Source organism: Saccopteryx leptura, chromosome 1, assembly GCF_036850995.1.
Source record: "Saccopteryx leptura isolate mSacLep1 chromosome 1, mSacLep1_pri_phased_curated, whole genome shotgun sequence".
NCBI classification, from domain to species: domain Eukaryota; kingdom Metazoa; phylum Chordata; class Mammalia; order Chiroptera; family Emballonuridae; genus Saccopteryx; species Saccopteryx leptura.
This window is the reverse complement of record NC_089503.1, coordinates 60024364-60039776: the sequence shown is the minus strand read 5'-3', so window position 1 is coordinate 60039776 and position 15413 is coordinate 60024364. Positions and strand designations below refer to the sequence as shown.

Here is a 15413-nt window from a genome sequence, read left to right as displayed (position 1 = left end):
AACCTCAGTGTCCCAGGTCAATGCTCTATCCACTGTGCCATCACTAATCAGGCTATCTTTCATTCTTGAAATTGGCAATTTGTGTCTTTTCTCACATTTTATTGATCTACAATTGTTAGATATTATTTCTTTTTGTCTTTTTCCATTTTACTTATTTTTGCTCAAAGTTTTATTTTTGTATTACTCACACTGAATTTAATTTGCTTCTCTTTTTCTAGTTTCCCAAGTAGTGTACTTTTAGGCCATTGATTTAAACCTTTCTACTTTTTAATATAAGCATATAAAACAATTTCTAAGCACTGTTTAAGCTGCACCCTACAAATTGTGATTTATATTTTTATTTTCATTCAATTAAAATATTAAAAAATTTTGTTATGATTTCTTCTTTGATCCATAGGTTGTTTAGAAGTGAGTTAATTTTCAAATAAATGGAGCTTTTTTACATGTCTTGTATTTGTTGATTTCTAATTTAATTCTGTTGTGGTCAGAAAACATGAGCTATAGGACTCTATTCTTCTGAAATCTGTTTAAGCTTGTTTTATGGTCTACTCTGTATTCTATCTTCATGAACATTCCATGTATATTTAGAAAAAAATGTGTATTCTTCAGTTTGGGGGGGCAATCTTCTATAAATATCTATTAAAGAGGTGGTAGTGTCGCTCAGATCTTTTCTGTACCATTGTTTTGTCTATTTGTTTATCAGTTACTGAGAGCTGCATATTAAAATCTGCAGTCATGGCTATGGGTTTGTTTTTTTCTCCCTTAAGCTTTGTCAGGTTTTTTGTTTTTGTTTTTGTTTGTGTGTGTGTGTGTGTGTGAAAGAGGCAGTCAGAGAAAGGGACAAACAGACAGAAAGGAAGAGAGATGAGAAGCATCAATTCTTTGTTGCAGCACCTTAGTTGTTCATTGATTGCTTTCTCATATGTGCCTTGATGGGGGTGCTCCAGCAGACTGAGTGACCCCTTGCTTGAGTCGGTGATCTTGGGCTCAAACTGGCAAGCCTTACTCAAACCAGATGAGCCCGCACTCAAACTGGCGACCTTGGGGTCTTGAACCTGGGTCCTCCACATCCCAGTCTGACTCTCTATCCACTGCGCCACCACCTGGTCAGGCAAGTTTTGTCAGTTTTGCTGCATATGTTCTGAAGCTCTACACTGAACATTTAGAATTTTTATATCTATCTGATGTGTTGATCCTTTCATTATTATGATTTTCACCCTTTGCCTCTGATAATACTCCTTGTCTTGATATCTGTTTTGTCTGGTTTTAATATACATACATGGCATACTCTTACTATTGTCATGGTGTATCTTTTTTTCTCCTCATACTTCCAACTGATTTATGGCTTGGTATTTAAAGAACTTCTCTTTGAGACAGCATATAGTTGGTTTTTGCTGGGGTGACAGCACATTCTCCTGTGTTCCTGCTCTGTCCTCAGCTTGCAGCCTTCCCTGGGTTCCTACAGTGAAGGGTTTATCTCCACACTCTTGTCCTTCCCCATTAATAGACCATTTTTGTTTGTTGCTTAGTGCTGGCTAGTCTGGTGGTAACAGGGCCAACAAGAGGGTCCAAGCCCAGTCTTAAGTAGACCGTTGGTTCCTGGGTCTCAAGAATGAGTCTTTCTCAGTGGTTCTACCCCTCCCCCATCAGTAGAAGACCTCTAATGTAGTGGGCCCCAGTTGGTTTCCTGCCCCTACACCAGGAGTAGTAGGTTTTAATATTTTCCCATCTCCCCCTACCCCACATCCCCCCATGCAGGGCCCTCAGCCTTGGGCCCAACAGAGTTTGCTGACCTTCCTCAGCAACTTAAGCCTTTTGTTTACTGGGAAGAAGAGTTGGCAAGAATTTTTGCCTTTCCTTCAGTGGGCAGCTGTTCAATTCCTCCAGGCCTGCACCCTGAGGAAGGCGTCCTGTCCCCTTCCTGGGTCCAGTCTTTCACACACAAGTGGCTCTGAATTCCCCTTGTGTCTGCAGCCTGTTCTCTTCCTCTAGCCCACATTCGGCCTTTAGCAATTCATTAAAATCTTTAGCTGTTTTCTTCTTAAATGTGTATACAGCACTCACCATCTCTTCCTCCCACATTCTGCCACATGTGAGTCAGTGTCTGTGTCCCATCTCTCCTTCGAGTTGCCAGTCTGTTAGATTTCAGGCCACTTAATTGGCCTGAGACCTTAGCTCTCTGTTGGACTCAAGACTTATGATATCAACTTATTTTTTTTTCCTCGTGAGGAGAGGAGCAACACTCTTTCCATTTCTTCTGTATTCTCACTTGAGATTTTAAATGGTATTTTCTTTTATGGCACTTACCACCTAACACACATATCTTTTTGTCTGTTATCAGTTGTCTACTGCCAGAATGTATTTTTTTTTTTTAGATCTATAACTTTTTTTGCTTATAGCTATCTCCATCATCTAAAATAACAACTAATATAAAAGGTCAGTAAGTTTGTTAGATGAATGATCATATCAAGGAATACTCATAGCTACCTTTATTGAAATTGAAATTAACATTCTATATATATATATAAAACTACAAATTTTAATGCCAATTCTACTTTCAAACAGAAACTTATGCTCAAAATATCCACTCAGATATCTAGCAATTTTTTGTCAAAAATAACCATTTTCAACCTTTTCTTATTTAGTTTTTTATTTTTCATTATAGTTGGCATACAATATTATTTTAGTTTCAGCTGTACAACTCAGTGATTAGACATTATATAACTTAGTAAGTGTTCACCCTGATAAATCAAGTACCCATTTGATACCATACATAATTATTAAATGTTATTGACTATATTCCCTATGTTGTATTTCACACCCCCTAACTATTCTGTTACTACCAATGTGTACTTAATCCCTTCACCGTTTTCACCCATCCCTCCAACCCCTCTTCTATCTGGCAACCATCAAAATGGTTTCTTTAGTTTTTTCCCATATCTTCTTTTTTTTTACTTTCATATTGAGTTTTTTGGGATGACATTGGTTAATAAAATTATACAGGCTCCAGGTGTACAACTCTGTAGTACAACATCTATCCCAAAATATTCTCTTTATCTAGGAGACTATTTCTGTTATGCTTGTTCATTTTGTTTTTTAGATTCCACCTCTAAGTGAAACATCTGACGTTTGTCTTTCTCTCAGGTCATTCAGCACAATACTCTCTAGGTCCATCCGTGTTGTTGTAAATGACAAGATTTCATTTTTTTTTTAATGGCTGAGTCATATTCTACTGTATATTTGCACTGCTTCTTTATTCATTTATTTACTGGTAGACATTTAGCTTGCTTCCATATCTTGGCTATTGTAAATAATGCTGCAATGAATATATGAATGAATATGTATTTTCCATTTAGTGATTTGGGTTTCTTCAGATAAATTCCCAGAAGTAGAGTTGCTGGGTTGTTCTTTGTCTCTTGTTATATAGCCTTTTGTCTGGTATAAGTAGTCCTACCTCAGCTTTTTGTTTGTTTCCATTTTCATGAAATTTTTTTTCCATCTCATTCAATCTGTGTGTGTCTTTCGATCTGAAGTGAGTCTCTTGTAGACAGCATATGTTGTAAGGGTTTTGTTTCATTATCTATTCAGCCTCCATGTGTCTTTTTTTTTTTTTTTTGGAGCATTTAACACTTTGATTTAAAGTAATTGTTAATAGATATGTATTTATTATTATTTTATTATTCATATTTTTAATCTTTGTTCTCTTTATCTTTTAAAGAAGACCCTTTAGTATTCAGTATTACATTTCTTATAATACTGGTTTGATGGTGATGAACTCCTTTAGCCATGCCTTGTCTGGAAAGCTCAACACCTGTTCTTTGACTCTAAATGATAGCTTTGCTAAGTAGAGTAATCTTGGTTGTAGGCCCTCACTTTTCATCACTTTGAGTATTTTGTGCCAATCCCTTCTGGCCTACAAAGTTTCTGTTGAGAAATCAACAGTCTTATGGGAGCTCCCTTGTAGGTATGGCCTTTCTTTTGCTACTTTTAAGATTCTCTCTTTGCCTGACCAGGCGGTGGCACAGTGGATAGAGTGTCAGCCTGGGATGTGGAAGACCCAGGTTTGAGACCTCGATGTTGCCAGCTTGAGCGTGGGCTCATCTGGTTTGAGCAAAGCTCACCAGCTTGGACCCAAGGTCGCTGGCTCGAGCAAGGGGTTACTCAGTCTGCTGTAGCCCCACAGTCAAGGCACATATGAGAAAGCAATCAATGAACAACTAAGGTGTTGCAACGAAAAACTAATGATTGATGCTTCTCATCTCTCTTCAATCCCATCTGTCCCTATCTATCCCTCTCTCTGACTCTGTCTCTGTAAAAAAAAAAAAAAAAAGAAAGAAAAGATTCTCTCTTTGTCTCTAACCTTTGGCATTTTAATTATGATGATGTTTCTTGGTGTGGGCCTCTTTGGGTTCATTATGTTTGGGACTGTCTGTACTGTATGTCTGTTTCCTTCACAGGTTAGGGAAGTTTTCCATCATTATTTTTCATGTAGGTTTCAATTCTCTGCTTTCTCTTTTCTCCTTCTGACACCCCCATGATGCAAATGTTGGTACACTTGAAGTTGTCCCAGAGGCTCCTTACACTATCCTTAATTTTTAGATTCTTTTTTTTTTTCTTCTTGCTGTTAGGATTGGATGTTTTCTGCTTCCTGTCATCCAAATCTTGATTTGATCATCTGCTTCATCTACTCCACTATCAATTCCCTATAAAGTATTCTTCATTTTTGTCTAGTTTCTTTTTGTTTTCTCTGTGCTTTGAAATGTAGCTCTACCAACTGACCCATCCAGCCAGGACTTTTTAATGTTTTCTCTCTCCATTTTTTAGTTTCCTATCTCTTTGTTATAATTTTCACTAAGTTTGCCAAGTGTGTTTTGAACCCTGTATCTGGTAGATTGCTTGTCTCCATTTTGTTAGTTTTTTGTTTTTTGTTTTGAGTTCTGTTTTTTCATTTGGAACATGTTTCTCTGTCTTCTCTTTTAGGAAGCCTGTGTTTGTTTCTGTGTATTAGGTAGCGTTGGTAGAGTGGCCTTATGTAGTAGGTGTCCTGTAGGCTCCAGGTTTCACCCCCCATGTAGGCTGTGTATACCCTCCTTGATTGCTGTTGGCAGGTCTATGGCAGATATTGACTCCCAGGCCAATCAGCTGTGAGGACTGGCTGTGATCACTGTGGTGGATCAATTGTACAGTGGCCAACCTCATGAAGCAGGACTTACTTACTTCAGCAGAGCTCTGTGCCTGCTGAGTTCACCCTTTGAGAGTGTTGCTTATGGAGGTGGGAGGGTGGTTTTTCAATGTGGTCTGAAGTTGCCCATTGGGTGCTCTGGCTCTGGGGCTTCCCAGGAGGTGCAGGCCAAGGTCAGCCTCCACCTATGCCCTGGCCAGGGCCACCAGCATAAACTATAAAGCAGTCTACAAATGGCATCATCTTGTGCTGAGGTTGGAGGTATCCAGGAGGGGCCAAGCTGTGAACCAAGGCTGGATGCCACTAAGATGGGCCTGGGGCCACTTAACAAGTGGTATGGCATACTGAAGTCAGATTCTGCTTGTTTGAGAGATTTTAGGAAAGTCTAAAGCATGAGCCAAGACAGGCTATTTGTATGGAAAAGACACTGGAAACAGCTTGGGGGGGGGGCACAGGTTGGGTGGGACAGAGTTTCAGGGAATCACCAGGGCTAGTTGAACAGTATTAGTCAAGTTGACGGAGACTTAAATATGGCACCCACCTATTGGCTCTGTTGAGGGAAGGTCTTAGAAAAAGAACCGTGGCCTCTGCCAGCACTTCTATCTGGGAGAAAGCTTCCCCTCCAGCTCTTGTTTTGAAGCTAGACAATTCCATTCCTTCCCATATGTCCCTGGTGCCCTTTGAGCTGCTTCCCCAGGACTGGAGCTCAGAATGAACCCATCAGCAAGTGAGTCAGTGTGCAAACCTTTTAAGAGGAATGCCTGGGATTCCAGCAGCCCTCTGTCTCATTCAGCCGTAATCTCCACTGCTGTTTACAGCCAGAAGTAATGGAGACCCTTCTTCCCAGCATTGGAATCTTGGCCTATGGGGCCTGGTAGGGAGCTAGGACCCCTCACTCCTCAACGGGGACTTCCACAGCCAGAAATCCCTCCCGATTATTATCTGCTACACTTGGGTGTGGGATCAGCCCATTCCTCCCCTCGGCCCCTCCTACCAGTCTTATGGCTTCTTTATATCTTTAGTTGAAGGACTGTAGGACTACCTTCTGTTCAGCTAGATTTCAGGCATTCTGAATGATGGTTGTTCTGTAGTTCAGTTATAATTTTGATGTAGTTGTGGGAAGATTCGAGTACCACATTTACCTTCACTGCCATCTTGACTGGAACCAACACTTTCACTCAATCTTTAACCATATTTACTTCTGATTAAGTTATATTCTCATCAACCCAATGAAATTGGGTAGAAATTTCAATTTGTCATTGGTATCTAAATTTATTTCTAGGGGCACTCAACTCACCTTGTAGGGGACAAGCTAGCCTGATGGCCAAATTCTTCTTACTATATCAGCCAGAATCCTAAGCCCATATCTCAGCTGGAACTTAATTTCACAGAAAATATGACACATATGCCCTGTGTATCTTTCAGCTTTCTACCAGTTTTAATTGTAGCTTTCTTCACCATTCTAGCCGCCTGATTTGGATGGATGGAATTTTACATCCTGATGAAATTAAAATTTCCATCCTCCATCCTGTTTGACTGTTTCTTGACCACTTGATTTGTATACAATAGACTGCACCCTCTTTAACCACTTTTTTATAGTATATATCATTTTTTATAGTATATATCAACACATATGAGGCTTCTTTGTAGATTCATCCTCCTTCCCTCCTTTTCTAGCTTCTAGATAAGAAGTGAGCAAATTTTTTCTGTAAAGGGTCAGATAGTAAATGTATTACTCTGTTGCAGCAACTCAACTCTGTTCTTGTAGCACAAAAGGTAATACATAAATGAATGAGCGTGGCAGTGTTCTAATGAAACTTTGTTAAACAGACGGGGACTGGATTTGGCCCATGAGCTGTATCTTCCCATCCTGGTTTTTGTATAGTCTTCAAGCTAAAAATGATTTTTACATTTTTTAAATGGTTGTAAAAAATCAAAAGAAGGAGGCCCTGGCCGGTTGGCTCAGCGGTAGAGCGTCGGCCTGGCGTGCGGGGGACCCGGGTTCGATTCCCAGCCAGGGCACATAGAAGAAGCACCCATTTGCTTCTCCACCCCTCCCCCCCCCCTTCCTCTCTGTCTCTCTCTTCCCCTCCTGCAGCCAAGGCTCCATTGGAGCAAAGATGGCCCGGGCGCTGGGGATGGCTCCTTGGCCTCTGCCCCTGGCGCTAGAGTGGCTCTGGTCGCGGCAGAGCGATGCCCCGGAGGGGCAGAGCATCACCCCCTGGTGGGCAGAGCATCGCCCCTGGTGGGCGTGCCGGGTGGATCCCGGTCAGGCGCATGCAGGAGTCTGTCTGACTGTCTCTCCCCGTTTCCAGCTTCAGAAAAATACAAAAAAAAAAAATCAAAAGAAGGATAACACTTCATGACATGAAAATTATATGAAATTTAAATTTTAGAGTGCATAAATAAAGTTCTTTTGAAAAAGAGCCACGACAGTTATTTGTTTCTGAATTGTCTGTGGCTGCTTTTGTGCTACGACAGCAAAGTTGAAATATAGTAGTTACAACAGAGTCTGGACGGCCTGCAAAGCCTAAAGTATTTATTACCTAGCCCTTCCCTGAAAAGGTCTGCCAACCCCTGGTCTAGATGGTCAAAGCACACTCCTTGTTCCTTTTCTTCTCTCACTCGGTACTCTCTCCCTAGGGATGACTTCACATACCCATTGGCCTATGAACAGTGACTCACAAATTTATAGCTCCATTGTGGACCACCTCTGTACTCCAGACCAGTGTAGCCACTGCCTACATGAATCTCTACTTTGAAATCTCAAAGGTACCTCCAAAGAACATGTATCCACAGTGAATTAATGATCTTCCCCTTCAAGTCTGACGTTCTTTTGTTGCTCCATGCCTTAGGGAATAGCTCCAATGTCCACCCAGTTTCTCAAGCCAAAACCTGGTTCTCCTCCTTGATACTTCTCTGCTTTCATCACTCCTCCCCACCCATATCTCCTCTAACAAGTCTTGTCAGATTTAGGTGCTTATATTTCTAAAAATTCATCAAATAGGTTCCCCAAGGACCAAACAAAATCTTTAACTAGCTTTCGTCTGGCCCATACTTGCATCACTGGTCTCATTTGCAGGAAGTGCCTGTTTCTTCTGCTTCGGTCATGCTAGCCTCCTTCAAATCCCTCCACCAGGCTTTCCTCCTCCTTGCTGTCAGGGCTCTCACGCACTGCTCTCTTTGCATGGAACATTTCCTCTCTGTGTTAAGTAGAGTAATACTAGCTGCTGCAACAAACTTTAAAATCTCAGTGACCTACAACAAAAGTTTGTTTCTCACTTTTACAAAATCCACTCGGGATATTCTTGGTTGGCTGGTAGCCTTCCACGTAATCATCAAGAGACCCAGGTCCATTCTGGCTATGGCTCTGGCATCCCATAGAGTCTTAAGAGTCCTTTATTGGATCCTATGAATCTGGAGATAGGTGGTTGAGTGATATAGAGGATCATGAAGAAGGTTTTGAACAGGCTATGCCTGGAAATGACATTTATCACTCCACTGAGGTTGCATTGGCTAGAACTGAGTCATATGACCACATCTAGCTGCCTGGTAGACAAGAAGATGCACAATCTAGCTGTGTGCCCAGGAAGGAGAGGAAATGGTTTTGGTTAATACAGTTTTCTCTGCCACATACTCCATCCCCCACTGCATTCACTGATTACCTTCAACCTACCCTTCAGATGGCAGGAGTGCCTTATCTTATCTCCCTCACCAGGTCAGACCACCCAAGTATTTCATGTGCCTCTTTCTCGTGGCACTAATCATAGTTGTAAATCCACTCTCCTTAATGTTACTATTTCTTCCAGTGCTCCGTGAGGACAGAAGTTATGTTTTATTCATTCCCAACCCAATGCTTGGCCCATGTAGGCATTCAGTAACTATATGATTGAATGAACAAAAACGAAAGACAGTAACTAGCTTTAGTCTGGCCCACACTTGCATCACCGAGTGAAGCACAGTGAAGTTCCAGAGGAAGTCAAAGTGCAGTGCTGCCCTTGCAGCCTGCAGACCTTAGTGCCTTCTATGGGTCCTGAATCTGACCCTATAGCTTTCAGTGTATCCAGGCATCTGGAATGTCATTGCCCTACTCCTGGTCCCGGTGACACTCATAGCTCTCATACTTTCTTTTCCTAATAGACATTCTCCCCAAGGTTGTCCCCAGATGTTCCAGCCACTCTGCTCAACAAGGACTGTGTATTTTTTGTCCTTCTGAGGCTGGCCTTACAGGGGTGTACTGGCCTCTGAGCCTCAGACAGCCATGAAGCCTCCCTTACCATGGGCTCTGCTTATCCCTTAGATAGATGGGCTCCCCTGACCCCCTGTCCCCTGTCCCTCCCTAGATTAGTACCCAGGACAGGCTTCAGTGAAGGAGATCATCAGAAGTGCTGCTGACAGACTGACAGGGGATGCAGAGGGTACACGGAGGAAAAGAAGTCTCAGACAAATTGTTTCCTGAGGTCAAAGTCAGTGCCTTGCCTACCTTCCAGACTCCTTGCAAGACAAGAGCTAGATGTGCTATTATTTTGCTACCAGTATCCTCAATACTTGGTATAGGCTACATAACCAGTGTGGAGAAGGGAGAAAAACTCTTAACTTTCAAATGTGGAACAGTGATGATGGAATTTCAGATAGGAGGGGCCAAGTGTTCTGGGTGTGAGCAGGTGAAATTGCAGGGATAAGAGGCTGCCCAGCATGAGTCCCGCCCACAGCACGTCACTTCCCCAGCCTCACCCCAGTCCTAGCAAGCATGTAGCCCTGTGGCGTGAGCCCAGAGGCACGTGGGCAGAGGTGGGGGGACATGTCAACCCAGTGCTCTCTCCTGCATGCCTCACAGATTGCGAAGGAAGATGCCATCCTGCCTGTAGCCCTCTTCCCATCTCTCTGTGAGCTCATCTTTCATAACAACCCTCTGGTAACCCACAGACGAGGTATGGTGCCTGCAAAGCTGCCACCCCCCAGCCCGGTGTCCAGGAAACAGTATGGGTACCTTCATCCCCACCTCATCGATGCCAAGCCCTGGGCTCTGCTCCCATTGTGGGTGGCCAAGGGGGATGGAGAAAACAGCAGACACTGCTGAGCACTGCTCCACACCCACTCCTCCTGACAGCAACGCTGTGGGCGGGCACTACTGCCCCTGTGCACAGCAGAGGAAACTGAGAATCAGTGCGGTTTTGGACATGCCCAAGGTCACACAGCAAGAAAGGTCTTACCTAGATCCTACATGAGGTATTTAAGCAACCCCCTGCTTTTGGACACACATCAAGTCTGTTGTAACCTTATTTACCAGTTGGGAAGGGCAAGGCTGTCCCATCCTAAGCACACTGAATACAGTGGAAGCCACTGTCAAAGACGAGGCAGCTGAAGGCATTTTGGAATCCTAGGCCCTGAGGTGACAGTAGCAGAGTTCTAGTCCTTACACCACACCATCTGTGCACTGCCTTAGGCAAACTCCTTGACCATTCTGTGCCTCAGTTTCCTTACCTATTAAATGGGAATAATATGGGTACCTACCTCCTAGGGTTGATGTGATAATTAAGTATGTTAATATATGTAATATATGTACAGCAATTTGAACAGTGTCTGGCACATAGTAAACCCCCAGGAAATGCTAGCTAACTATAAACTTTTCTCATCAGGGCTCCCTCCACTGCTAAAAAGCTTTCTCCAGGAGCGGCTGGGGATCCACTTAATTCGAAGGAAGATAGTGAAGGCTAAGCATCATATTTTGGTGCCACGGAAGGCCTCGCGGAAGGTAAGGCTTCCAAGGTGGGGCCCCCAACCCCAGAGAGAATGGAGCCTGTGTCAATGCATGTGGACTAACCTGGTGATAGAGCCACATCTCCCGCAATGCCCGGAATCCTGCCATCAGGTTTGTATTAGCAGTAGTGTCTTCTCCTCTCCTTAATCTATTAATACAGAGAAGGATGAGGCAGGAGAGGCGGAGTCAGGAGGAGCCTTGCAGGCCATTGAGTCTGACCCCTAATTTTACAGAGAAACTGAGGCCCAGAGAAGGAGCTATGAAGATGTGGGGAGAATCAGAAGACCCAGGTACGAGCCTGGCCCCATCACTTCCCATATCTGTTTGACCTTGGGCAAGAGTTTCACTCTCTGAGCTTCAGCTTCTCAATTCTAAAACTTCTCAGAGCTGCTGAGAGGACTGGATGAAGCAACAGATGCTTTCGCGATAAACTCCCAACTCCATACCAGTGCACGTTATAACCACCTGTGGCAGTCATGAAGGCTGTGCTAGGCCCAGAATGCATGCCTTCTGCCTGAATCCTTTTTTTTTCTAATACAGTGAGAGGAGGGGAGGCAGAGAGACACACTACTCCATGCGCCCCAACTGGGAGCCACTCCGCAAGCATAATAGGGGCGATGCTCTTCCCATCTAGGGTATTGCTCCATTGTTCAGCAACTGAGATCTTAGTGCCTGAGGCAGAGGCCATGAGCTATCCTTAGCGCCCGGTGCCAACTCACTCGAATTGAGCCATGGCTGCAGGAGGGGAAGAGAGAGAGAGAAAGAAGCGAGAGGGGGAGGGTTGGAGAAGCAGATGGGTGCCTCTCCTGTGTGCCCGGACCAGGAATCGAACCTAGGACATCCACATACCGGGCTGACACTCTACCATTTAGCCAACTAGCCAGGGTTTCCTGTCTGAATCTTAAGAAGCATTCTCTAATGTTGAGAGCAATTGGTTCCCTTTGTATCTTCCCCAGCCAATGGTCTTAGACTTGCATTCTAGATGCCAGAAAGTAAGTTAAATCCAGTAGTAGGATTCAGTAAGTTCACCCCAGTTTGGCAGAACCAATACCTAATTTTTTGGTGAGTTCCACTAACTGGTTGTTAAAATGGCACTTGTAATCAGGGTTCTCTCTAAGGTGGGTGCATGGGCAGCCACCCAATGTGGAAATCACAAATTACATTCCTTACTCTTTTTTTTTTTTTAACAGAGACAGAGAGTCAGAGAGAGGGATAGACAGGGACAGACAGACAGGAACGGAGAGACGAGAAGCATCAATCATTAGCTTTTCGTTGCGTGTTGCAACACCTTAGCTGCTCATTGATTGCTCCCCCATATATGCCCTGACCGCGGGCCCTCAGCAGACCGAGCAACCCCCTGCTCGAGCCGGCGACCCTGGGCTCAAGCCAGTTGGGCTCAAATCAGTGAGCTCTGCTCCAACCAGACGAGCCTGCACTCAAGCTGGAGACCTCGGGGTCTCGAACCTGGGTCCTCCACATCCCAGTCCGACGCTCCATCCACTGCGCCACCGCCTGGTCAGGCCTTACTCTTTTTTTTAACATTCATTTGTGCAACAGCATATTCTAAGTACTCGTAGTAATAGGTGAAAAAATTTGACAAAACTATGCTTGTAATATTTATTTGTTCATTTCATAAGACTCATTATACCTTTGATGAAATACTACATTTTAATTCTCTTGTGTTTGTTACTTCAATAAGCAAATATATAACATAAACAGAAAAAGTGCCAAACAACCAGGGGGTGACAACTTGTATTGTTTTTTGTCAGGTATTATTGAATATTTTTTCATTAATATTTTAAAACTCTTTCTTATAACCTAATCTAGTTTTTTTTTTAACAGTTTTATTGTTCTTTTTTTTTTCTTTTTTGTATTTTTTCTGAAGTGAGAAGCAGAGAGGCAGACAGACAGACTCCTGTGTGTGCCCAACTGGGATTCACCCGGCATGGCCACCAGGGGGTGATGCTCTGCTGCGACTGGAGCCATCATCAGCACCTGAGGCAGAGGCCATAGAGCCATGCTCAGTGCCCCGGCCAACTTTGCTCCCATGGAGCCTTGGCTGAGGGAGGGGAAGAGAGAGAGAGAGAGAGAGAGAGAGAGAGAAAGGAGAGGAGAAAGGGTGGAGAAACAGATGGCCACTTCTCCTGTGTGCCCTGGCCAGGAATCGAACCTGGGACTTCCACACGCCGGGCCCACGCTCTACTGCTGAGCTAACAGGCCAGGGCCTCTCTTTTATTATTCTTATTTAAGTATTAAATGCATGAAATAATAAACTGCCTTTCAGTATATCTTTTTTTTTTATACGAAATGGTCATTAGGGCAGAGGACCAGCTGTTAAATTATTTGAATCCCACCACTGGTTAAATCCAATCCCCCTTTCATCTGCTAGGTTTCAGAAATTTCTGCGAAATGCTCCTTCCTCCTTCCTACAGCCCAAAGCTGGACTGGGTGTTGCTGGTAACAAAAGTTAAATACAGTCTTGCCCTTGCCACCCGCTCTATAGCCTGTCTCTGTCCAGCCCAGCTCTTTCTTGTTGGAAGCCCTCATAGGACCTGAGAAGCAATGAAAACCAGAAAAAGACAGAAATTCAAAGGGTTTCCATCATCTTCCCCTTGTTTGTTGCCTCCTCTTAGGCAACTACCTCCCTTCCTGTGAGCAGCTGGGAAGGGGTAGAATCAGAGTGAGCAGAGGCTAAGTACATAATCCTCTCCCACACTCAGAGCACCCATGCCCAGTACTCTGCTGAGCGCTTGCACGTGTGCCATCCCATAATCCTCACAGCAGACAAGGAAGCAGGTGAAATAACTTACTTATTAAAAGTTAGTGTGTAGGTCCAGAGAGCCTCTTAGGTTCTGATTAATAGAGGATAAACACAAATCCAGTGGCCAGATGAGAAACCAATGCTTTGTGCATCTAGGCAAACACCATTCAACCTCCAGTGCAGACTGTCTTTAGCTAAATTGGAGTTGCCTGTCTGTCCCAATGTGCTTACAGAGATGGGCTGATACACACAGCAGACTCTGAGTCTTTACTCAGTCAGTCACATGGACGAAGGCTGCTGGCCCTCCCTCAGGCCTAGGCATGGACAGAACTTGGGGAAAATGGAGAACCTGCCAGAGGGGGCCAGATCCACCCAACACGTAACCAAGAAGCTGTGGGAGCCCTTTGCGTGTGAGAACACAAATGGGAGATAAAACACTCCGCCCGTGATGCTGGCCCGTCCAGGTCACCAGGCACCCAGGCCCCAGTGACTGTCAGCCTCTGCTGCATCACGTTCTCCGTTCTTCCGTTCTTCCTCGAGAAGGAGCTGGGGAAGTGGTGGAGGAGTAGACAGAGCGCGGCGCCCCACCCACGCCCGCTCCAGCGCTGACCTGGGACAGGCAGAGGAAGTGCTGCCGCTTCCGCCCAGCAGCAATGACAGCTGCAGCGTGGGTTCTGAGGAAAGACTGGGTCCCTAGGCTTTAAGTCTAAACACTACAGTTTTATATATTTTCAAAAAGCAAATATTGTTTATAACAGCCTTCCTTCACTTTTTAGTTAGGTACATTTGCATACGTCATCTCTTTGGGGAGCACTCTGCAGTACAGGCAGGGCAGGGACTGTTCTCCCATTTCAAGAGAAGGAGGTGGATGCTCAAAGGCTAGAACTGCATTCCAGCCCGTATTTTTCTTTCTTTCTTTCTTTCTTTCTTTCTTTCTTTCTTTCTTTCTTTCTTTCTTTCTTTCTTTCTTTCTTTCTTTCTTTCTTTCTTTCTTTCTTTCTTTCTTTCTTTCTTTCTTTCTTTTGTATTTTTCTGAAGCTGGAAATGGGGAGAGATAGTCAGACAGACTCCCACATGCGCCCGACCGGGATCCACTGCCCCTCCGGGGCGTCGCTCTGTTGCAACCAGAGCCACTCTAGCGCCTGGGGCAGAGGCCAAGGAGCCATCCCCAGCTCCCAGGCCATCCTTGCTCCAATGGAGCCTTGGCTGCGGGAGGGGAAGAGAGAGACAGAGAGGAAGGAGAGGGGGAGGGGTGGAGAAGCAGATGGGCGCTTTTCCTGTGTGCCCTGGCTGGGAATCGAACCCGGGACCTCTGCACGCCAGGCCGACGCTCTATCACTGAGCCAACCGGCCAGGGCCCAGCCCGTATTTTTCTAACAACAGTGCTTAGGATATTTCTACTATACTACATTATCTGCCAAATAAATGGTAGATAGCAGTGGACCAAATACCTTTGGCAAAGAATAAAGTCAACCACCATGTAACTTGGGAGGGGAGGTGGTACAAAGACCAGCTGAGAGAAACAGCACATAGCTCTCTCCTGGCAGCTGAGGCAAAGAAGGAGAGAGGAAGGATGACAAGCTTTTGCTAATGAAGGAAGCTGAGCAGTTCAGCAAGAAAGAAGTTGATTCCTTGGTCCTGAACCCTGAGAGAGATTTACCTTATGGATCTTTACATAAGGTGCAGGGACGAGCATCCTGAAGGGGCCT

General features: G+C 44.5%; 1 protein-coding gene across 1 annotated transcript in view; it reads left to right on the top strand.

Annotated features, from left to right (window-relative positions):
• The window catches only part of XRRA1 (X-ray radiation resistance associated 1), a 112625-nt gene that overhangs the window by 85373 nt on the left and 11839 nt on the right, over positions 1-15413 (top strand). The window contains exons 13-14 of the mRNA XM_066368587.1: positions 10020-10113; positions 10822-10937. Of these exons, the coding sequence (XP_066224684.1) occupies positions 10020-10113; positions 10822-10937 (210 nt within the window). The remainder of the gene's footprint in view (positions 1-10019; positions 10114-10821; positions 10938-15413) is intronic.